The sequence below is a fragment of the Oculina patagonica genome, chromosome 5 (assembly GCF_052425735.1).
Source record: "Oculina patagonica isolate OP01 chromosome 5, crgOcupat, whole genome shotgun sequence".
Taxonomy (NCBI): Eukaryota; Metazoa; Cnidaria; class Anthozoa; order Scleractinia; family Oculinidae; genus Oculina; species Oculina patagonica.
In genome coordinates this window covers 8,779,025-8,803,393 of record NC_135762.1, presented here as the reverse complement: position 1 = coordinate 8,803,393, position 24,369 = coordinate 8,779,025, and the positions used below count along the sequence as shown (strand labels likewise).

Below are 24,369 nucleotides of genomic sequence, written 5' to 3'. Positions count from 1 at the left end.
CCAAAACTAGTACTGCGCAAAGGTGTCATAAATTTCACCTCATTGCATACTCTCGATAACCCGCATCACTTACAGTCCTTACAAGCATGCAATATAAAGCTTACATTAGACTACGCATAGATATATGTTGATTACGTTTAGAGCAGTTTTCAATTGAGTGTCGTCCAAACCAAAGATCTCTGGCCAATCACAACGGACATAGACAATCCAGTGCCATCACACGAGCATCATGTAGCTGATCGAAGCGCGGGAACGTGCGCCGGTCACGATTGGTTGGGTTGTTCTGTTGGCGAGAGTGGCGCGTGCCAATCACTGCGTGTGCACCGCCGCAATCTTCGACCTCAAGTGAACCGCTCTAACTACAAGTTGCGTAGTGTTGTCTTGAATCCTTAAATGTTACTGGGAAATGCATTCTGCTGACCCCGTTAAAGGGCTCTGACCTGGGCTCAGTATTTTTTCTGACAAGAATTTTTTCCTCGTGTCCCGAATTCAGGCTATATTCATGGATACAATGTCACCATGGCTGACCACTTTGCCTAGAAGAGAAGTGAAAGGAGGTTTTCACACTCCAAAGAAGAGATAACATCATAAACAGAAACACATTTAACCACACACCCACTTACTTACTTTCCTTTTTGCGCATGACAGCAGGCACGCGCTCCGCATGCACGCAGGACACGTGCACGCACGCAAGCATCCACGCACCTTACCACGCAACATTTCTTCCTTGCTTCCTTGCTTTCTTCTTTTCTTTCTTCCTTTCTTTGCCCCAACCATAAATCTTGACACCATCCGCTTGTAAATGCACAGATCGGAGTGTCCTTTCCTTCGTCTAATGCAGTTCGATGGCCATTACCATCTCGCTAGCTCACTTTAGCTCACTTGTTTATAAACAAAGTAACAACGACACTGCAAGTTTTACTGCGAAACAATTTATTACAAACGTAAAAAAAAATACAGATGCATTTTAAGAGCAAAAATAACTCCTCGTCAGTTTAATTCGCTTTAACGACTCGAGCCCCTGCAACCGAAAGTCTGAAATATGCTTGCCAAGCATACATTAATGTTTAGAATCCCAATCTATACATGTTTTTAAAAAACGACTTCAACGTTTTATTTCCCACAATACTTAACCGAATGGCACCTTTAATAACTTTTTCAACCCAAAATTAACATCTCTAAACCTATTTTTGAAAAGCTGGGCACTTAAATAAAACGAACCATCGTCAATCACATCTTCAAAATCAAACAAACAAAACGTTTTAAGATAGCATATTCGATTTGTGCTAATAAAAGTTCGTAACAATATAATTTATACATTTCCTTTTTACGCAATAACTGGGAATAAATTTAACGTTTGCACTAGAGACTGACAGGGAGAGAGATACTAGCACTCATACCTTTCTTTGCTGTGTAGTATTCAAATACCTAAGACCTACAGATAGAAGTACCTACATAAAGGGTGTTTAATGAAATGCAACAACTCACGATGTAGAAAATCAGATGCAGTACAAAATGAAATCCAAAACAAGGCTCAAAGCCTTGGAATACTATAAAATGTCCATAACCGGTGAAAATGCAAAATGACAAATAAATAAACAGCCTGTCATGATCTAGACTTCTGCGATTATTTACGAAACCCTTCAATGAAAAGCTACCCTTGGCAAGTTTAAGCGAATAAAGATACTTCCTCTACTTTTTAAGTTCTTTCTACCTTCATAGCTGGACACTAAAGTGTTGGCGACGCAGCCGTTTTCAAATTCTTCGAGCAGTTTCAAGCTTTCGTTTTTACAAGGATCTCTTTTCAGTCTTGCGTGACCTCCAATATTCCGCAATGAAACCTTTCTTATTGTTTGTCAGGTCCGTTCGAAATTGTATCCACATTCGATTGCCGGTTGAAACAAACTCGCGCGAAGAGCCCGGCGATCCCTGGCCGCACACTCGTCCCAGTAATGGCGAGGTGCTGTTGTTTCCGTCACGAAGGATGACGTAATCGTACCCACAAAGCTTTTCGTTTTCTACGTCAAATTCCTTGAATCGCAGACGAATGATGTAACCTGATCGAGCTGCCAGCCGCCATTGACAGTGAAGATTTGATTTGTAGTTGTCGTCACCATAACTAGGATGAGAAATAAACTGACGTTTGTTGTTTGAGGCGTGGAGCTGAGCACCGCACACTGTTAAAAAAATATACATGCACGCACGTTATTATTCCGAAGCAGAAATAAGGGAGGGGTAAAAATTTCGGTGGGGTGTGCAGCGGGTGTCATTTTAGACCTGTCACAAAACCGAAACCCTATTTACCCTCGGATTTTTTGCAGAGCTGCTTATACAGCTAGTATGTACGAGCATTTCATAGTACACAGCACAGTGGGTAAAGACCAGACAACAACAACGGGAACTCCATGCCCTGCTCTTTACTATAAGATCCAAGAACTGCTAACAATCCCAGAGTGAAGGGTATGCCCCAAAGTAATGGTGGAAGGGATGCTTGTCAAAAAGTTTAAATTAAACCCCAATATTGGGAGACCAATAAATATCAATAGCCCAAGCTTTTTTGAACTCTAAAAGATAACATACCGTATTTATTCGATTAAGCGCCCAACCTCGAATTGGCGCCCACCTCGAATAAGCGCCCACACTGAAGGTAGGAAAAGTAAATAAGCGCCCAGCCTCGAATAAGCGCCCACCCCCACCCCGCAAAAAAAAAATAAGCGCACAAGAGGAGTATTGATTATTGAAATTGACTATTTACTACTTAGGGACTTTCCCCATGACCGAGTTTTCTTAATATTTTACAAAAACATTCAATGAACAGTTAAAATTCTGCTTTGGTACATCTCCACGTTTTATTGTTATTCATTGTTTTGTTACGAAAATAAACTTACTATTTGCTGAAAATCGTGAACATTTAATAAGCGCCCAGCCTCGAATAAGCGCCCACCTCGAATAAGCGCCCACTCTCAAGGTTCAAAAATTTAATAAGCGCCCAGGGCGCTTAATCGAATAAATACGGTACTTTAAGCCTGATCACCTTCAGTCTCTTATAAACACCGTAAGACCAAAAATCCGTAATTTACACTCCAAAGCTGGACCATGGGCATCCCTGTGCATTTCATAGAGGGTTTGGGTAGGGGTCATGGACTCAGTTATCGGCCATAAGTTAAACCCCGTCCAGACCCTTTCATATGGAAGTGCTACATAGCTGACTCCCCTCTATCCCGAACATCCCGAACACTAATTAACCATTAGGACAGCATTCCTGCTCAAGATAAAGCGGAAAGGAAATAAAAAAGGAGAGTAACTGACCTGAAGTGTACCGTACTTTGAAACCTTTCGCGTTAACCATTTTATCCGAGCGAAACTTGATCATCATTTTATGAGCTCTGGATATCAGGCTATCCGGAAGTTGTTTGCCACAGAATCGCCCCAGGCTCTCCGCTTGTTGGCCTGTACCGGAGAGGACCTGGACGTAGTCAAAAGTGCATCTCTTCCCTTCTTCTATATCGATGTCCTGAAAAATAAAGCTTATCATTTTTAATGTCGTCTTTCGTGTTGCTGTGTAGTGAAAAGTGCAGTTGCGTTAAAGAAAAACTCGAGAAAGTTTGAAAAACGCTGTGGACACACATGCACTCATATTCTCACAGCATTTCTCGATTTTCCAAAACTCTACTCTTGTGTCTAATACTATATAACAGCACGGAAAATGTTCCTGATCCTTGAAAGGAAACACTCGTGCTTAAAGGGGGGTTTAAAATCCCATTTTTCAGCCCAAATGTTGCCAAAATTAATCCTATTTCCTAGCCTATTGTTTTCCCGATTATTCAAATCCCAGTCCCAGTTCTATTGTTTATTTGTTTGAGATTCTTACTCCTAGTGACCCAAATCCCATTTTCCCAGTGAAAATTTGCCCATATCCCAGTTCCCATTTTACCCCTTCAGGCCCTTCTTTGGAGGATGTTGAAATGCAACCGTCAAAACAAGAGTTGTATTTACAGCATTTCTCGTTGTCATAACCTTCCGCTCTGGAAAGTGTAACGTGGCTCAAAGCGGGCATTTTTTACAGGGTATGTTCTAAAAACAGAATATCCTACTTGGAATTCAAGCTGCAGGCGATTTCCTGGCGGGACAATAATCTTCCACGTACAGTCTCGGTTTGATTGGTAAGATCCTGGGTAGTTTGGTGAGGTAATCTCTCCTGATAAAGTCGTCAGTGTAGCACCGCAGTCATTCACTGCAAGCCAGAAAAATAGTTATAAGTTATAATTTATAGTTAAAGGTCGTTAATATGCTATTTTGTGCGTGTTGTGCATGAATAAAAGCACAGTTTTGTTTCAAATCGAAATCTTTCCATCAGTTAATAATTCAGTTAGGAGTCTGCACTAGCCCAAGGTGCTCCACAGTGCTGGAGCTTTTTCTGGTTTTCGAACCATGAAGCAACTAAGAGTTTTGCTACTCTCTCTCCTCTGAATGAAATGCTAGTTTATCGTAGGTTACCCTCCCCTCCGTATCATTTTGTCAGGTCTACCATAGGGACAGCAAACCTCGTAATATCTCTGGGTGAAGGGAGGAACTACCAAGAACACAACGCCAAGGACACAACGCGATGACCCTGCCTGCCAACACTCGATCCGGAGTCCACCTTGCTTACTAGGCTAACAATTCACCCATGTAATATCTGAAGGGACATAAAGAAATGTCCTACCTTCCTTACAGCTGTGTTTGTCCTTCTGAAGGACAAATCCTTCCCTACAAGAACAGATGTAACTACCGACAGTGTTCACACATTTATCCTGGCATCCGCCATTGTTGTTCTGACATTCATCTTCATCTTCATTTGTTAAAAAAGGAAATGAACCATTAGAGAACCACTAGCAAAACATTATTTATGGCTGTAGTTTACTTGAATCTTATGCATCCTCTCATTGGTCCTTTCTTGGACGCGGTAATTGACATGAACACACATAATTTTGAGTGCAATTTGGGAAAAATCAGCACGGGTAAATTTTTCAAAGACTAACCAAATTGCACGAGCCCATAGGGCGAGTCGCATTTGTAATCTTTGAAAATTTACGAGTGCTGATTTATCCCAATTGCACGAGAAAAATCACATGGTTACTTGTTAATAATATACATTCAAAAATTTCACTGCGAGTGGATGACAAACAAGATGTGTTCAGTCGCTTAGCATCCCGATTCATTGTTAGAACATAACGGAGTTGCCGGGCTTTGTAAATCCAGATACTGTTACGGAATTTTAAAGCTCTTTGTCGTGCATTAAAAGGTGCTTTTATCCTCATCCAGTTATAAAAGTATGGGCTGCAATGTGTAACATTCTCTTATGTATTTCGAAACTATGCCTTCGTATACTCTTTTACGCGTCTCTTCCGTTCTAGAAATAGTTTAAGTAAGGGTTATTTTTAGGCAACGAAGAAAATATTTCACATATCCCTGAGGTGCCTAAAAATAACTGGCTTATTTTTCACACAGGCGAGTTATCAACAAGAAACATGCTTTTCTTCGTTGTTTTGATGTAGGTACGCTGAAGAAAAACAAATGTTTTTCCCGACACACACTTAACAACAGGAAAAAGGTTCCGAAAAGACGCACTGGGGTTTCCACATTGTTAAATTTTATAATAAACAGGTTATTTTTTCGTTTTTGATACGCCGACCAAAACAATCAATATACGTGCCAATCAAGCTTTACAATAGATTAAAGATTCCGAAAGTACGCATTCGTAATTGCCTAATAGTTCCGACAACTTTGTAACCACCTTTTTTCACCACTTTACTGCAAAGTTGGCAGAAGCGAGTGAGCCTGCGAAGGAAAGTTCTAATTTTTCGACAAATCCAGGCAATAACTTGGAGAAATTGCTCTCCCCTGTTACAATCAAAGCCACCCCCAGCTTTTCAGACAGTTGCTAATTAGCGGAGTTTATTCAATATAATCAGCCTCGAAGAACAAAGGAAAACGAGCCATGTGAAAAATAACTTGAGATTATCTTCCCTACAAACCATATTTTGTTTTTAAAATCTAGGGAAGGCAAGTGCCTTGTCTTGCCTCTTGCTAGTTACGGTCCTGAAAGTGCTCGGAATTCCGCCCCATTACCTGCATAATAGACAGCAAAAAATCCTCCCCTTGCCTGGGTGTGGTCAGACCGGAACTCCACCCACATGACATTTGCAGAACTGGTTACTGTTTGGGGAGTCTTGCTGCCACAGAATCTGCCAAGCTCTTGGTCATCTTTGTCTTTTACCTCAACGTAATCGTAGCGACAAACCTGTTGAATTTAACTAAAGCAGTTACAAACAGCAACACCGTTCCACGGATTTTTAAAAGTTCACTGATGGAACGTTATTCCCGAAACATTGAACAACAACAGAACATTTAGGAACATAGGTGCTTATTAGTCAAACTGTCTCCCAAAATATCAGAATCGACAAATGTCTGATCAGGCAGCAGTTTATCTAGTAAATAAACTCACCCCGTATCCATTTCCTTCCAAATGAAACGCGAGAAACTTCAACGAAATTCTTTGTCCTTTGGGCCCAATAATTTTCCAAAGGCACCGTTTGTTCTTGGGATAGTTGTCCGGGTAACTTGGTGACGTGATATTTCCTTCACGGGCCGTCAGTGTTCCCCCACATGCAGCTGTGTAAATTAAGACCAAGGTAAGATTAGTATTACGACCTTGCAAGTTTTTCAATTGAGCACGAGGTGAGCACGTGGCTAGGCGACTCTTTCGTCCGCAGCGGCCCCTTTTCCTCGTGTGGCCCTTTCCATCTTCCCTTCCCCTTGGGAGAAGAGAGGCTAACGCGAGGCAAGTATGCATGCACTAACGCGAAGCGGGCGCGACAAGTCACCGCCGACAAGTTGCGTGTGAGCGATTTCGTGAAGAATTGAGATTCATTCCTCATAATGTAACGAGAAAAAAAGGATCAGTTCTTTCTCTTTTTACTGTTTTCGCACTCGGCAAGCTGCCCGCAAAGGGTCTATCCAGTAAGAGTAAGAAGAAACTAGTCTGGACTTTGGGAACTAGTGATAACACTATCAAAGTTTCTACTTAAAAAACTCGGCGAATGCTCATTCCTTTTCTCTACGGCATTGTTTGTAGCTTCAAAAAACTCGACGTTCCAGTCATTGTTATTAAGCGCGTGGTCCCATGTTTTCCTAAGGGTAAGGAACTACACTATCTCATACAGTCGAACTTCTCCTTATGGAAATCAGTTTGTCACAGAAATGCCTGAATTCATATTACAGTGGAACCCCTCTTTACGGACATCCGCTTAATATGGACAACCCGGTACGTTTACGGACAGTTTTGTTGGTCCCGACTCCTCATACATTTTCTCTTTCCCGCTTATCGGACACCCGTTAATACGGACACGGACACTTTTCCGTGTACCGAGTGACAACTGCCATACATTGTCAACCCCGCTTTACGGACACTGTTTATCTCTGCACTGTCAATTTTCATTGTCGCGATATTTGCTTACTTTACCCTGGTCAAATAATGACAGAATTGGACGAGTTAAAACGATTTTATTGCAAAGAGTAGCTTAATAGCGTGACTTGCAAAGGTTTTGTCGAATCTTCAGTCCGCCTGCATGTATCGCAAGCTAAAAGCTTCCGTGCAAAGTTAAGTTACCGCCTTTTTCAAATGAGATTGTAGAGTTTAAGAACGGTTACGGTTAGAGTTTCAGTTACAAAGGAAACTTTATAGAACACGTTCGTTTTATTTCTTGTATATAGTAAAGTTGCGACATTTTCAAACAATTCCACTCTTGATTTAAAGTTTAGTTTGAGTGTCTGACTAGATCGTAAGGTTTTCGTAAAAACTATTAAGTTTAGTTAGAGAGTTCACAGTTTGCATTTGTTACAGTTACAGTACAATTAAACAACGTTTTGTTGGCGTAAAAACGTTTGCCTTCGTCTTTTATGTTGATAAAATGTGTCTCCGTGACTTTTTTTCTGAGACCCCACTTAATACGGACACCTCGTTAATACGGACAATTTGGCATGTCCCCTTGGTGTCCGCCCGTATTAACGGGGTTCCACTGTATCTCTAACTTTATCGCCCCCACAATAGTAAACCACTCGGCTGTGCCCCAAGCTAGCTCCCTGAAACTTCGGTATTGCTAAAGCGGCGGAAATGAATGTAAGAATCTCAACCAACCTTCGCAGTTTCTGTTGTTTGATTTGAGTTCGTAACCAGGGTGACACGAACAGCGATGCCCGCCAACAGTATCTTCACAAATCTGCTCACATCCACCATTGTTATTTCGACACTCGTCAGTCTCTGAAAAAATGGTCATAAATTATTATCACCTGACAATAACTTTAAGTAAAAGCTACGTACAAACAAACGAACTACTCAATAAAAGATTGGTATTGCCTGAGAAGAAAGAAGAAGGAGTAGAAGAAGAAGAAGAAGAAGAAGAAGAAGAAGAAGAAGAAGAAGAAGCTCAGTTACAAACAAGCTAAACAAACAAGCAAGAAGTACAAAAGAACAAACGAATTTGTCAACAAAGGGTTGTTATTACCTGAGAAGAAGTTCAAGTAAAAGCCAGGTTTGTTAATGGTTCCGTCCGAGGAGAACTGTATTGTCACTTGACTGGAGTTGCTCTTCAGCTCTTTGGGGAGCACTTTACCACAGTATCGTCCCAAGACAGGCGAGGAATCATCAGGCCCATCATAGATTTGAAGGTAATCGTACAAACATTTGAGGTGGCTTTCAATATCGAACGCAACAAAACGTATTCCAACCCTAAAATTCTAATAAAACAGCCAGAAAATAATCCTTAGAAACAATATTATTACGTTATGTCGTTAGGGGGAGTACAGTCGAACCAGCGCAAAAAGGCACCACTTCATACCCGCCATCAACCTCATTTCCAGGCTTTCCAAAGCCCTGGAAACGAGGTTTATGGTGAGGTTGATGGCAAGGAACGAGCTTGACCCGCCATCCTTTCTACAACGAAGGATTTTTATCCGGCCCGTGCACCAATTGTAATCCATATATACTTTACTTTTCGATCACTTTGACTCATTGAAGCTTCCCTAATACGGCCATTGCTCTTCAACAGTCGGTTAATTAGTCTCCCTCCCCCCCCCAGGTGGTGGTTGTGAACACAACTGTGATTAAGTTTAAACCTAAACATATGGGGGCGCCCACTTTTGCCGTAACCGTCACATAGGATCCTAAAGCCAATTCCACAATTGGTTTCGGCTCCATAAATCCTAATATGATTTGTACATTAGACTTTGTATGTTTTTTCTTTGTCACAACACAATTGAAAAGCATGCATCTCACACTTCACGTCAGCGGCCTCAAGATGGGTCATTTGCTGCTAACGGTCACATTGTATTCATCGCGGTCAAACGTCTCAGCAGGTTTTCTTTCCATTTGCCGTTTTTTCTTCAAATTGAAGTGTTATTACGAGCAAGGATAGATAAAAATAGTTGCTGAGTGAAATCATAATCCCATTCCCTCAGGTAAACCAGTGTTTTTACTTTTTAATGTTTCGCATCCGAACCAAAGTGCTTTGACAAATGGCGCCGACAAGTCCGCATATCGCTATTTTCAAACACGTAGAACTTTTTAGTAAAGCTCCAAAAACTTAGTAAACCCTTAGGATACCGGTTATGTATCGAACTTTGAACTGTGAAAATTAAAACCTTATCTTTGCAGTACTTTTCTTATTTTTTGCATATTTCTGTCGTTTGACCGCGGTGGACACATTGTACAATATCCTTCATGCTAGATGAGCAAGCAGCGCGCTGGGACATCCAAAAACAAAGCGACTTCAACCAGTCAATCTTGACTTTTCTTTGTGTTTGAAGTTCCCCAGTGCCTATAGCTTGCTCTCCAACTGAAGGTGGATCAGTTTTGTGCCATGTGACCTTTAACTGCAAATTAAAGGACCCATTGACATCTCAACTAATCTGACTTGTGAAACAAAGTTAATAACACAATTTTAATGGAAAGTTATTTTTATGGTGCAAACCTCTGGCAAGGAAATTGTCCATGTACATTTCTTGTTCGATGGATACCACGCTGGAAACTTAGGTGATTGAATGGTTCCTCGAGGAGCGTTTATTTTTCCACCACAAACCGCTGCAAGGTAGCATAAAGAATGTTAAGAGAATGGCCAGCAGGAATTTGTGTAAAAAAATGTCTCTTTAAGCTGAGTTTTCCCTGCATTTTTTGTTTGTTTGTTTGTTTGTTTGTTTCTGCCTGCCTGCTTGCTTTTGAGTTGTTTAATTCATTACATGATCATTCGTTCGATTGTTCTTGATTCTCAGTCGATGGTTATATGACGAAATGTACTACATAACACTTACTGTAAATTTATAAAGAAGCAAATTAACCTCAATGCCGGCCCCATTTACACAAACTAGTAATGTTTAGTTAAACCAAGTTTAAGAATTAAATCGTAAGAAACAAAAAACTGAACGCCTGAGTAAGCTTTAAAAACGATGAAGCGTTGATGATAATAATAATTGAACACCTGTTCAATAATTACAGCCCACATCGCACTACGTATCATAGCTCCACTGCATGGAACCAGTTACGTCTATTAAACTAATAAGCTCTCAGAGACCGCCTATAACAAAAAAAAATCCTGGCTTTTTCCGGCGTTTTAGTAATTTCAGATTACAAACAACAGCGTTACCTTAGGTACTTCCTCTCACCTTTGTAAGTTGCCTTGAACCCCAACCTTCCTACTGTGTCACCCGATGAATACTTTATCCATAATCTACTTCCAGTGGACCATATCGCAGGCGGTGCTTTCCTTCCACAGTAACGTCCAATCAGTTTCGACGACTTCGAATGCCCATCCCGAAGCTCCACGTACTCGTCCTTACATTTAGTACTCGAGCCCCGCCTAAGACCAAAGGTGGTGAAGTTAAGAGAGACTCGTTCGCCTGGTGTCATTGAAATGCGCCATTCACACGTCTTGTACTTCTGACTCTTAGGAAATCCAGGCGATGTGAACGTACCAGAATGTTCGTGAAGAGTTCTTCCACATTCTGAAGAAAACAACAACGTTCAGATAATACGACTACAAGTAAAGCTTATCAAAAAAAGGCCACAATAGATTGAACTGTGTCTATGATGACTATGACGTAATAGGGAGCATAAGAAGTGACGACGGCGACGCCGAGGACAACGCCTAGCGAAATAATGAATTTATTTTTACTCGAGAATCTCATGATTATCCAGATGTATACAGAGTATCTGTTAGTTAAGGAACTAGCACCAGCTAAATATGTAGAGAGAGCGTTCAACCCCAAATAGAAATACAAACGTTTTAGCCGTCGTCGTTCATGTTCTCCAAAATACGCAGAATTTGGTCATTTCACGTTGTTGTTTTGCAGAGAACGGCCAAGAAATGTACCAAGACTCAAAACGCACGTGCAGAGTTATTGTTCTACTAATTAATCCTTTCGTTCACGTTGTCGTCGTAGTTTGCTCCTTAATGTTATTACCTGGACAACGATACATCTTAGAAGTTTGTCTGATATCTCCCACGCTAAGTTGATCCCTTTGCCCAATATCAGGAGTTAATTCCGTCCTTGGATCCTTTTTGGGTAAAATTGTGACCTGACTGACTTCTTTTGCAAACGTGCTTTTCCCGTAGTGCATGATGGATCCATAGTCGTAAGGCTCGTTCAGCGAGTTGATTTCTGTGGAGCTCAGCTGAAGAAAGTTATGTTCTTCTCCTGAAATCAATGATAAACACAACGTCGAGCTCTGCTTGAAATTGGTAATACGTTATGAACGCTAAATGTGTGCGTTATGAACTTAACAGCAACAGCTTAACAGCTTCTGTTCCTTGCTAACGGGGAAGACAGGATTGCTTGATGAGCCAAAGGAACACCCTCCCAAAAGTCTGATCCCCGGGGGAGGTGTGGGGACAGTACTCTCTACGCTGCAACGACGGGGATGTATGCTCAGGGGTTGCCAATCATGTTTTGCGCTTAGGGGGTTTTTCTCTGATTTATTTTTACATTTAATTGTTCCATATTATGTTACTTCTTAGGGTTTTCTAAATGGTGATTTTTTCTCGGGATGTGCCTACATTGGTACCTCTTTGGTAAAATAAGCTTGAGCCATGCTCCCAAAAACGAATTTTAGTACTTTTTTACATCACGTTAATTGGAAGTGTTTTCCGAAATTTTCGACGGGCATCCCCTTGCTTTCATTGCGAAGTCCCTTCCCGGAGACTATCCGCTTGAGGTACTACTGTCAGTACTGTGACGGGTAACTGGTTTGCATTTCCTGCTAGCAGATGTTTTCTTCTACGCTGGCGTAGCGTCCGGCATAGTAGAAGCCAACTGCTTGCACGGAAACTTAGCAGAATTCAATTCAAGACGTATCAGTCAAATATTTCACGTACCTTTTTTAATATTGTCCTTGACAATTGTAACGAATTCCCCCCTGTCGGGCCGGGTATGTTCATGCCAAAAACCGACAGTGTGACCAATTTCGTGTACTACTATCCCAAACTTGTCGCAGTTCTTTCCTATAGAAATTCCCTGGCGCCCATTCCCCTTCCTTCCAACGTACGAGCAGCAGCTGTTAGAAGCGTAAGTGAGAAAAATAAGTATTATACAGGGTCACCTTTTTGGCAGCAAATGTTTTAAACATGTAAGGTAAAGTCTGCGTCGAGCCAAGCGACCCCTAGTATTGCATTGCGCATCCTTACTGCGCAGAATTTTACGCGTAATAAGCGCGCGCACATAAACAAAATGGCGGCTATTTTCTATGCGGCTTGGCTCGCGAAAGAGAGAGAAATCATCGTTTTCTCGTAAATGAGTTCGGTGACCTACCTTTTTTTTTCTCTTAGTTCGAAAGTAGCGATCACATTCTTTCTATAGAATGAATAGAGATCATTTTCTATGGCAGGATAATACATTATCACCGAAAACGTGTACTTTGCCAGTACTCGCAAAGGAAATATAAGGAATTATATGGTAAATGCAAGGTCTTCCTACTCCTAATCGAATACGGTGACCCCCCTTTTCTATTTCAAAATTTGACTTCCCTTAATGGCAAAGTTTGGTTGGAAATCTATGAGTAGTTCTATTTCAAGAGAATTACCTTAAACGACTAGGAGTATTACAAATCCCCCCTGGATGGGATGCTAGTTCATCGCAGGGTGACCCCTAGCATTAATTTGCCGGTACCCATTTATACAACTACAGGTAGAGAGGCACTATGAGAGTAAGAAGAGCACAACACAATGACCCCGGCCAGTACTCGAACCGGAGTCCAGCGCGCTAACCATTAGGCCACCACGTCTTCCTCTTTTTGGCTTGAGCTATCACGAGCTGTCACTATTCCTTTACTTACGTTTTCACGTTCACTATTAAAGATAAATGTTTCTCGTTCTTTTGCAGCGAAATAATAACGTGATAGAAGAGATAATGAGCAGCTATCCAGACTTTCTCTCGTCTCTATTTGGACAAATTTTTCACGCGGTCAATGCTACGGGCATACAAAATTGAACACTCAACTAACCCGCAGCGTCCCTTGTGAAAGTAGATGTAGTCCTTCTCTGTTGTTCTCTCAACGAATGAAAGACATGTTAAGTTTTCCCAGTGTCGCATGGCTTCAATGATAGTGGCTTTCTGGTCACCTGTAAGATAATGGTAGTAATAAAGTGAGACCTAGTGGCTCATAAGAACAAAACTCTGGTGTCTGTGGTATGAAGTGGCTAGGGGTCCATCGCAGGTTTATACTCTCCAGCATTATTTCAGGTTGGGTAGAGAGGGGTACTGTGAGAGTCAAGTGTTTGGACAAGAGAGAAGTAATGGTACATACTTGTTGAGTATTAGAGGGTTGTGGTGTGACAAAGGGAAGGTAGCTAGGCGGGTTATGTGATGAAACATACAACCTGCTAGGGAGTAAATCTCATGTTTAAACAAAAGCAAGTTTCAGGCTTTATTATTAGTTAGCTGTAAAACCTCTCTTTCAACCGGACAGAGTTTATGAAAGAATAATCAAAATGGAAAAAGACGGTGGTGCCTGGGGGAAAATACACAGCTTCGTGGTAGATTGGCGCAAAGGGGCGGATTTGGGGATTGATAACCTCTCATTGCCAAATAGGAATGCTGAAATAGTTGGTTTTTTGCCTCTCTTACTTGTCCTCAAGATGTTTGATTTAATTTCGAATTCAGAATTTCGGGATATCACTACTAAGTTACTAACACATGAAAACATCACCTTTTCAAGTAATTTTACTAACAACGTTGACAAAGTTGATCTGGATTCGATCATGTCTTATTGTGCTCGTCCTGGGTGAAAAGAAAAATTCTCCTAATTGCCTTAGGTTTGGTTGCGCAAGAAAATATCAAGACTTCTGTCAGGAGTCTATGTGATTTGCACCTTTCAAAGATCGCCCTAAACAAAGACCTTGCTACTCTTTGTTATAGATGCGTCTTGTTGTGGTTGACAGGAGTAACGTAATTTTTCAAAATATTCTCAGGAATGTTAATATCACCACAAGAACCACACGATGACAAATTGCCATTACGTTGATCTCCTTTTATTGACCAGATCAGTGAAATAACTTGCATAACAGTTAAGTGATAAACTGCGTATCTGCACAGGGAGACATCGATGAAATTATTCATTGGATTAACACCCGGGATAAGCGCTATTAATTAACTACGCAATTAAACCACATAAGAGTACCTTGTTTTCTACAAGACGCCGGTCAGACAGCGATGAATCTGACGAAGAAGAATCGTGAGAATACTGGAACTGTTTTTATTCGTCTATCGTGAATAGCTTTTCAATGGAACTTCATTTTAACGAACCTCTTTACAACAAAGTCCTCGATATAACGAACGATATTCTTCGCCTCAGAATAGTAAATAAATGAAAAAGGACCCCGATATAACAAAACTTCAATATAGTGAACATATTTTGCTAGTCCCTTGCCCTTCGTTACACAGTTGCCACTCACGGTCATGATGACCTGCCAGATCACGCCTATTTTGGGCAAAACTGGACCCAGGTTCTTAGAATTGCTATGAAACCGGTTATGAATGGAAAGAAGCAAAAACGTTATTTATAGAACACGGTTATGGTTTTTGGGAAACACAAAACTAATCCACAAAAAAGCACTGGTGTTTATACGTGTGGGACATAAAAAGAGTACGCTTTGTTCGGTACCTTCGGATTAAGAGTTTCCTGAAAAAGCTAAATACGTTACTATCCTTTCATCGCTACAATGGATCAGGCGTGAGCATAACTGAAGTACCGTGAGAACTATTTTTAATCAGGAAGCATCTTTATTTCGAAGCATGCCGTCACCTTGGACATTTTTTTCTTTTCCGGCATTGATCGTAGAAGTCAGTCAGCGTTTATGTGCTAATGCGATGATTGTGTTAACTAGATCTAACTGCATCTGGCAGGATTTTCACCCAGGTGATTTTAAAAGTGAAAATTGAATTATCTGTAAGTTGATAAATAATAATAAAATACACCAAATGAGACATGTTAGCTATCGAAAAGCGTTGCCGCATGAATTAACGATAGTCTGTTCTTTCTGAATATGTGAAGACATTCGTACCTATTTTATTCTGGAAGGAATTTGGGAGAAAACATCCGGCTTCGATCAATCGTCGACAATTCTGTTTGCGTATAAACGGTGACACACATATTTAAACATTTGCACATTGCCTGGGTGGATTCTTTTTGGTTCCCATTTAAAGTGGATATCGATAAAGTGAGTATTTAGTATTCCCTACAAAATAAAAGATAATCGTTTTGTTAAGGTGAATAACATGGAAGAGACTGTGTTTTAGAACTTGTCATATAAGGTAATCCTTCTTTAAGCATCAGTGATTAATGAAGTAATAGATCTTGCCATGACTTTGCCGGATAGCAATACAAATATTTTTTTTTATGGCAATCAAAGTCAAATATTCGTCTCGCGAGACTAATAATTTCCTGGCGATTCCCATTTCCGAGGTTAAATCAACCATCAAATCAAATGATTTTTCAGAAAGCGATTTCGGAAAATGTAAACTTCCTGAAAACTGCAATTCGATCGCAAATTTGCCATACCCCACAAGTTTTGGAAGGGCGTACGGAAAGAGGAAATATTAAAATCTTCTTGTGAGGATATTTATATTATTCAACTGACTAGCTAACCTAAAATCACTGCTATTCTTGCTATAGTCATCTTGTGTTTCCAGGATGTACGTAATTGCGAAATAATACTCCGGGTTTAAAATATTTGACACTGGATTAACATAAACAGAAAATTGCTGTTCTTTACATTTTTCAAATTCACTAAGTCAAAATAATTTGCTAAACACATTGTCTCCACAATGAAAGTCGTCAAGAAATTAAATTCCAGTAAAAAACATTTGCAAACAAGTTCCTCTACCTGTTACAGTTCTTACCGAATTTTTTGGTTCGATGTCACTATAAAGGGTAATTTCAAATTTTATTTTGTGCATTAACAAAAATGCCAGTTTTTATGATGACATCGAAACAACGCCCAATCTCACAATTGGACAAACACTTAACAGCCAGAAAGAAATTCTTCGACAAGTTAATTTTTCCTCCGTCTTCAGTGAAATATAAAGGGTTTTTATTATCTAATTATACTAATTTCTTCTATTGGATTAACACATAATCATGGTACATCCTTTTAAGCCTCCCGTAAAGTTTCCGCCAGTCGAGCGTCATTAAAGAGTGGGTTCCGTGCTTCTTTCATTTTAAGGGCCGTTGTGAGGGGAAACATGTGGCTGTTATCCTTAACCGCACTAACTATTCACTTTTGAGACTTGACTTAAATGAGAAGGATTTATCACAACTTCTGGTATACAATATATTGTTGGAAAAAGTCTTCTTTGGAATTTACCAAGGACCTAAGTTGTCAACACTAACTTGTGTTTTACTGCGCTAGTTCAAATATTCCGCCACAAAAAAGTGTCTATAACTCCCTACACTCCGGATAGTTTCCTTTGTAGAGTTGTAGATGCAAACCTTATGGTTGTAAACGAATTGTGATAGGTGCAGTATTCAAATCAAGTCCATTCTACTTTGGATTTCGACAAAATAAACGCTTTGTCGGCGTTATGCATAAGCGTGAAGTATTAACTTACAAAGTCCAAACTTTTAAACATGAAATATCTCAACAAGCATGTATTTGATATGCCTAAGAGTGACTCTGCACTTTTAAGACTTGATGGCTTAGATGACAAGAGATTCCATAAGACTCTCATGCCATACTCGCAGTACTGGAAATATCACAATTAAAATTAAACAAAGTTTTCCATTTCTTCACCATACCTCTAGCCCTTGATGACATTGCCCCCCGTAGCAAAAAGGGGGTACGTGTCCAACGCCAAAGGTCCACAATCCAATAAACTCAGTGTCAGGAGAAATGACTGAGTGACTTTCAACAGTTCTAACGAAACGAACACTGAGTCCTTCCTTCAAGAACAGTCTCTTATTGGAATATGATTCCTCGGAATATTTAAAAAAACACCCTTTGAAAGGATATGGTGTGAGCAAAGTAAAGAACAAAACGTTTTCAGGCTTCTTATGTGTTGTGCAATGTTAAAAGTTTTTGTGTCAAATGGAATAGCTTCTACAGAAAGCCTACACATAAATCTTACTAATGGGCCAATTGCCAGACCATGATGAGACAGGATCGAAGACTAGTGAACTTCGCCTACAAAAGGTTGCCTGTTTTACTATTTGACTGATGAAAAGGAAAAAGAAACTACAGCTTTTTTGTCGCATACGTTTATGATCATAGATTAAGCATAAAACTGTGAACTTTAGGGGAGGTATTTAAGTTCCAAGCACGCTTTCATACAAATGCCAATTTGATTATGGCTATTATTCACCTTTGGTGGTCTGTCGTATACAAAGACGATTTCAAACAGGATTTTTAATTCCGAAGGTAAAATCACACACTTCAAGTGATTGGAAATGGGGACTTAAAGATACGACGACGCGACAGCTTAGAATTTAAAAAAAAAAACGATGACAGCCTAGAACGAGATATCAAGCTCTTTGGACTGTTCCATTGCAAGATGACGCCATTTTGGATTTCGGGAGACAGAAATTGACATTCATAACGGCGCTCTGTATTTGGACTCAACATTAGAAATTACATGGAAAAGAGTTTATATAGGAATAGTAGCAAGTGTAAAAGGCCAAGAGAGAAAGAGCACTTACGCTAACACAAGCTACGCGGTTGTCCTCAGGCAAACCTTTCTACTATCATGGTATAAGTTTGGAACTTTGCCTGTCTTTTAATGTCAAGGAATTCTCTTAGCCTCACCAAACCCAGAAAAGTGGAGAACGAAAAAATTTAATCTAATCGTTAGATAGAAAGACCGAAAATAATTGCGTCTACCCCTTGTATTGATGCTCTGTCTTGATGCCTGTAAAACATACCTATGAAGTAACTGCACTACCAAAACTCTGAAACACCCATGCATGAAAGGCTTAACGTAAGCTCATAATTGGATGCACAACTGAAATATTTGTTTTGACGTCAGAGACTAAACCAGATAAAGACTTGCAAGTAAATATAAAGAGGCTAAGGAAGGGAATACCGCACACGACGTCTATCTCAAATGGTAATTCCTCTTGGGGTTTTCAGTTTTAGATAAAAAACATCTCTTGACTTTTAAGATCATGAAGTGATAACAAGGAGGCACGAAGCAGGATAACAGAGATTAAGCAGTTCTCAGGAGTAAAATAAACTAAAAAACGTGATTGGAACTAGGTGAACTTTTCTCGCACAACCTTGCCTACATTTAACTTTTCTTTTGAAGAGGAAATAGTTGGGTTGCTAATACGATAAACTAATTACAGTTGAATTCCAATAACTCGAACCCTCAATAACTCGAACATACCGCTATCTCGAACCTTTTTCGATTCACCTTTAAGACATGTTCTTACTAAATTTACCCTCGCTTACTCTCGAACCCCTGATAATTCGAACTGTTTTCGATTTCCCTTGAAGGTTCGAGTTATCGGGATTCAACTGTATTGGCAGACGGCCAAACTTTTAACTAGTAAAATCCGCGCGGTGCTTCCCAAGTTAGGTATTATCAGAGATATTAACTATGACATCCGACCCTTGGTTAATAAAGTGCGGTTACCAACTAAATTACCGCTCGAGGGCGAATTGAAAGCGACGTGAATCGCAGATGAGTAGTTCATAATCGAAACAGCAAAACAGTCTATACCTCAATGCCTCAATATCTCAACAGAGAACTGGCCAAAATTTAAAACTTTAACAACCTTCTCCATTTCCCCTTACTTTTTCCTCTTCACCCCTACCACTCCATATCACGAGTTCCGGTGTTAAATACCGAGACACTTTTCTTGAGTTGTGTTTTCTTGGGTAAATCTTTCGCCGTGCCCCTCTCGACCAAGCAATTGGGAGCCGGGAATTGTTAGTACCCACTGACAGCAGGGAGACCTGGGAAATGCTAGCATAATATACCTGGAGTTGAGACTTTCATGGAAGATGCAGAATATTGCAGTTAAAGAAATGAGGGAGTAAAGCGTCTAACTGTCGTGCATGGAGATATAATAGAAAGATAAGCTGTACTACACGATGAGAACTTTAAAAGCTTCCTACGATAAACACGCTGGAACATCCCATGTCCCTATCGAGTCCATAACGAGAGCTGCAAAATCAAACAGTCAAACATTGAGGAGGGTTAACATTAAGTGCAAAAAAACATCAGTCTTAAAAACACAGTATTGATCAGTATTGATTAGATTAAAACGCAGGGAATGCTGTCCAAATGAAATGTGTATTTTCTGGACTGTTTTCCTCTCAGGTCGGGTCATTTCTTTCACTTTAAGTAAGCCAATAATCAGAGACGCAGAAATCCCTTCTTAATTTTTAAGCGGATATCAAAACTTAATGCTGCTTTAAAGATGATGACATTTCTGACCCGTGATTTAAAGAGGTCTTGTTGTGTACACAATTAATGCGCAGTACCTGACGCTAAGCAATTTAAGGTCTTATAGTTTATCAAGGAATCGAATTCATGCCGTGATTTTATGGTTTTGATAAGGCGACAAAAAATGTTACATAATTAAAAGCTCGTGCCATATCTTACGATTAGAAACGCATGGAATTCCAGTCCATACCGCCGCCAAATTAACCTCACCCAGAAATTTATTGACAGTGGAAGTAGAACGAATGAGGATATTCGCTCATAGAATGCTTAGAGAGTGTCGTGTCGCTGTCTCCTAATTGTCGAGATTTTCTTCTTTGTTACTTAGAGATTATTCATTGTACAGCCTTGGTGAGTCTTACAGAAACTCACTGGCCACCTCTTATTAAAGAACGTCTGCTGTTATTGCTGTTGTTGCGTTGTTGTTGTTGTATACTTGTTGTAAAGCCTTCTTGGGACAGGCTTCGGGTTCTAGGACATAAAACCCCTGAGCGAGAATTTGTGTCAGGGTTGGGGAAGCGAGCAGATGGGGGTAAGGCGTGTGTGTGTGTGTGTGTTTTTTTTTTTTTTTTTTGGGGGGGGGGGGGGGGGGCTGGAAATTCACCTTGGCCCATATAGGTTATGTAAACGAAGACGTGCTGCAAGAAGGGCAAGAGCCTATGAAAAGCGATCTTGATGGCGTGCAAAAACTCTGCTGCGCAAATTACAGATATGAAAACATAAGTCGATGTTCGGGCTGTGAGTTACTGATTTTTTTCCTATTCATGACACGGGGGAAACTATGTACTGTCTCCAAGAACTAGCGATGATTTAGTATTTGTGTCCAAATAGTTATTTTCCGAGAAAAATCCAAAACGTCAGGAGCCCATTAACGTCTTTTTTGCCTGCGGGAAAGGGTAACCTATGCTCTAGTTTAGATTTGACACTGCGAAATTGGAACGTTGGATTTCGCAATTACGCTCGCTGATTGTAGTTTTTGCGTGGTTTAAGCTCAGGCTTTCATGTCTTTTCCCCTTGCGTGTTTTTCTATTGCGTGTTAACTGCATTTACGGCTTTAGTTTTTAGTGAACCAAGGTCAATTAGTGTTGATTCTATAGTTTGCAGAAGAATAATATTAAGAGATCTCTCTGCATGTCACACCGTCAAACACTACATCATAACATGTATACATATCATCTCACTCACGATTGGCAGACAAAGCTAATGCAATTTTCATCAGATCAGTTCCAAATAGAGATATATTTTAAAAGGAACAGTAGGATCTGTCTAATGGGTGAATTCCTTCAGTGCCGTTTCAACAAGGGAATGAAGGATTAGGTGTTTATTAAAGGATAAAAGGTGACAAAATTGATGGATTAAACCATCAAGATAAACGATTTAAATTGATTGCCATTTCACAATGTTGTTTGTGTTTAGACATTTTCCGCTGAAAGGAGATCCAGGAAAAATATATTCCAAGATACTATCTCTATTATGGAAACCATTTCACAAAAGATTTGGTAATGTTTACTCATAACAATTTAGCATCCTTTAAATAACCAAGGCTGAAGTGTTAAAATGATTAAGAAGAACTGAAGCGCCGATGTAATCGATATATCTGTGATTTATGGTTTCGAGAAGCAGCGAGTTTTCTTTCATAGGACTGTTTTGTCTGCATGAATATGTATTTTACCGATGAATACCACGGATGACATGATAAATGATAGATCTGTGAGCTCTGACGGATCTCAAAATTAGCTCAAATTCCAGTCTATAGCACACTTCTGTGTATGTTTTTAGCAGATCTGTTTTCCTTGTTGAGATCACTCAATATGTCTAAGATCAAAACATGCCAGTAATCTTAACTTGAACTTGTGCCCTGCATTTCAATAGATAGATCAGTGTTTGAGGCTAGTGTTAAAAAGAACTGGTTTCATCACGTTTCATGAAATCTATAGTCAATGTTAAAATCGCAAACCTGTATACGCTCCATCGGCAATCACAAAAGGAATCACTCCGTCTTTCCATAGTCTCTTAGTGTAAGCAGTTGCCGCTCTTTTCGGTCGACTGTGACTTAGTTGTTTGGCAGAGACTGCAATATCTCCCTGGATAATACCATCTGCGAAAGAACATGATCATGTATCAAAATAGGTATTAGGCGCTTACTAACTCTAGAAAATGATAGATCATCTTGAAACACGGAAAATTTAAGGACTACGCATTCTACAAAAGCGGATCGCTCTGTTAACAGCCGAAGACTCTAAATCGCGATCCAGGCCTAAAAGCAGAAAGCAAACCCGAGTCAAACGCCGCGTATAGCCCGATTTCTCAAACAGAATACATCACAGATATCAATTTGTTTAGTTAAGACTACTAATCTGACAACTTAACTGATAGGAGAGCTCACGAGCGCAAACGAATTGGAGTAATTTCCTATTAAAACGAGGAAAGATTGGTTCATTGACAAACAAAGGCAAGTAAGGGACATCGAATTGCACAAGAAATTGTGATACAGACTTACCGGCTTTGCAAGGATCATAGTCTTCATCGTCAGCAAGAACCACGACGCGCTTTAATGCCAGAAAAAGAATAAAAGACAGCAGCGAACGAAGCATAAAACTAGCGGATAGCATTGCTGTATGAGGCTTTTTCTTGCCGCTTCTTCTTACGCTTGAACCAGGGCCACTGGAGACAAATTTCTGAAATTATATCAGTCGCGCGTCACAATTGGGCTTCCGAGTTCGCCTTGGGCTCCAAAAAGGCCGCAGTCTCTCAACACCTTTAAAAAATACCTCTGTGGATTGAACCAAGTGTTACTTGATGAAATACTGCGGGTAAGCTCGTCGAGTGTTTTTAGCGTGTAAAAACTTTTGTTCCCAGGATCACAGGGCGTTTGCGTCCTTTAAGTAGCTAATTTCACTTCTATCATTACGGACAGAAATCTGGCACGTTTGCGTCGAGGAGACAGACGGAAAAGCAATAGATTGCGGTTCAGGTGTGAAAACTTATCAGTTTCTCGATTGGCCCGTGTGTTGATAATTAAACGTCAAATGACGCAAAAATGTTACAGCCTTAACGGATATTTAACACCCACTTTTCGTGGTGTGTGTCACCCAATAAAACCCAGGCGTTTAATGAGTTCCCCTTGGATTTGTGCCCAACTGTGTCACCATCAACAATTGCCGTATGCTATAGGGTCACGGTGCTATTGTTGAATGCTCTCATCCGCCGAAAATAGCGAGAGGTATTGAACCTCAAAGGAAATAGCGACATTTTAAAAAGTCGTAATGAAAATAATACAACAGTAGGACTACTGTCGGCACGGTGTAATTGAGAAACAAAGCAAATATGCCAGATTAATTTAAGTGCCGGATATAGCCTTAGCACTTCCCCCATTTTGGTGTTTGCTTCTACTCACGCCTTTTTTTACCATTCCTGGGGAGTTATTTAATAATGGAGAAAGCGAATTTTTTTAAACCGTTCATCAAACGCTGCATCACGTCACTTCCCACTTCAAATCATTGTGGGGCACAGTAAAACACCCCTGTGTGTCCGAGGCCTAATTTATGCGTCGTGTTTAGGTCGGGTGCGACAAATGTATTACCGGTAGAATCCCGATTTCTCGAAACCTCGGTTTCTCGAGACTCCCGATTTCTCGACGCAATTTTCGTTTCCCCAAAAGGTTCGAGAAATCGGCATTAAAGGGCGATTCTACTGTATTCTATAGTTGAAAAAGGCTGGTTTGCCAGTCCAAATTGTTGACATGAAGACAATACAATCAACAGTCAGTGGACTTCCTCTCAGTCATTTTATCATTTTACCTCATTCGGTCTCTGAACATCTCTTTACAAATACATAATTTAACAGAATCATTGTCCACAGCTTTTGCTCGGCTCGGCTGTCTCCCCCCAATTATAAAAAAAAAAATTTTTTAAAAATAAAAAGGGCCCGACATTTTTTAGGTTGATCTCTGCAGTGTCTGCATTCAACTTGCTGCTGCTTGCCGCTAAACTCCCTGAATTTCGAAAATTCGACAACGCACTTAAAGAAAGCAAGATTTTCTCATTTGCTATTTGCGTAAGCATTGCGCTTTAGGATTTAAAGCGAGTTCTTTGAGGCTTGACTTACTTCGACGCGACTAACATACTGCTGAAATTCGACATATAAATGAGGCCTAAGCGGAAAATATGCGCGCACAAATTGTGCGTTTAAGCAGGAAATTCTAGATTTGTAGCCCTTTGTCATTTCCTTGTTATTGCTGTTGGTTTTTTATGCTTACACTGTTGGCACTCTGACTGAACCTGCTCAAGTGATAGGCCAACATCCTGGACTTCCGCGAAATCTGAAATGCAAAAACCAGTTTTGAACAATGACTCGAGAGCAATTGAGGGCTCAATGACATGTTTTGCAAGATTCAGCTCT

At 40.2% G+C, this 24,369-nt stretch overlaps 2 protein-coding genes across 3 annotated transcripts in view; one reads left to right on the top strand and one right to left on the bottom strand.

The window, feature by feature from the left end:
• Positions 1-24,369, top strand: part of LOC144655322 (monocarboxylate transporter 13-like) — a 109,009-nt gene that overhangs the window by 53,462 nt on the left and 31,178 nt on the right. The gene's annotated exons all lie outside the window — the stretch shown is intronic.
• On the bottom strand, positions 917-22,994 carry LOC144655314 (tolloid-like protein 1). Of its 2 annotated transcripts, XM_078515536.1 has the most exons (16): positions 22,740-22,994; positions 22,469-22,646; positions 21,926-22,066; positions 13,532-13,649; positions 12,408-12,586; positions 11,497-11,730; positions 10,699-11,037; positions 10,011-10,120; positions 8,547-8,778; positions 8,180-8,302; positions 6,488-6,654; positions 6,112-6,283; positions 4,706-4,831; positions 4,095-4,234; positions 3,310-3,514; positions 917-2,177 (listed from the first exon to the last, which is right to left on the bottom strand). In XM_078515536.1, exons 2-16 carry the CDS (start codon positions 22,578-22,580, stop codon positions 1,789-1,791), a joined length of 2,787 nt encoding a protein of 928 aa, XP_078371662.1. In that variant the 5' UTR covers positions 22,581-22,646; positions 22,740-22,994; the 3' UTR covers positions 917-1,788. The 2 variants fall into 2 exon arrangements, with proteins under 2 accessions (XP_078371662.1, XP_078371661.1); XM_078515535.1 differs by having other exon boundaries at positions 22,469-22,994.

Excerpts from the sequence above, each read along its gene's own strand:
- LOC144655314 (XM_078515535.1), bottom strand. The coding sequence starts at position 22,580 with ATGCTATCCGCTAGTTTTATGCTTCGTTCGCTGCTGTCTTTTATTCTT. Across the intron at positions 22,067-22,468 it reads CTATGATCCTTGCAAAGCCG|ATGGTATTATCCAGGGAGAT; the intron begins GTAAGTCTGTAT and ends GTTCTTTCGCAG. Across the intron at positions 8,303-8,546 it reads TTACTTGAACTTCTTCTCAG|AGACTGACGAGTGTCGAAAT; the intron begins GTAATAACAACC and ends CCATTTTTTCAG.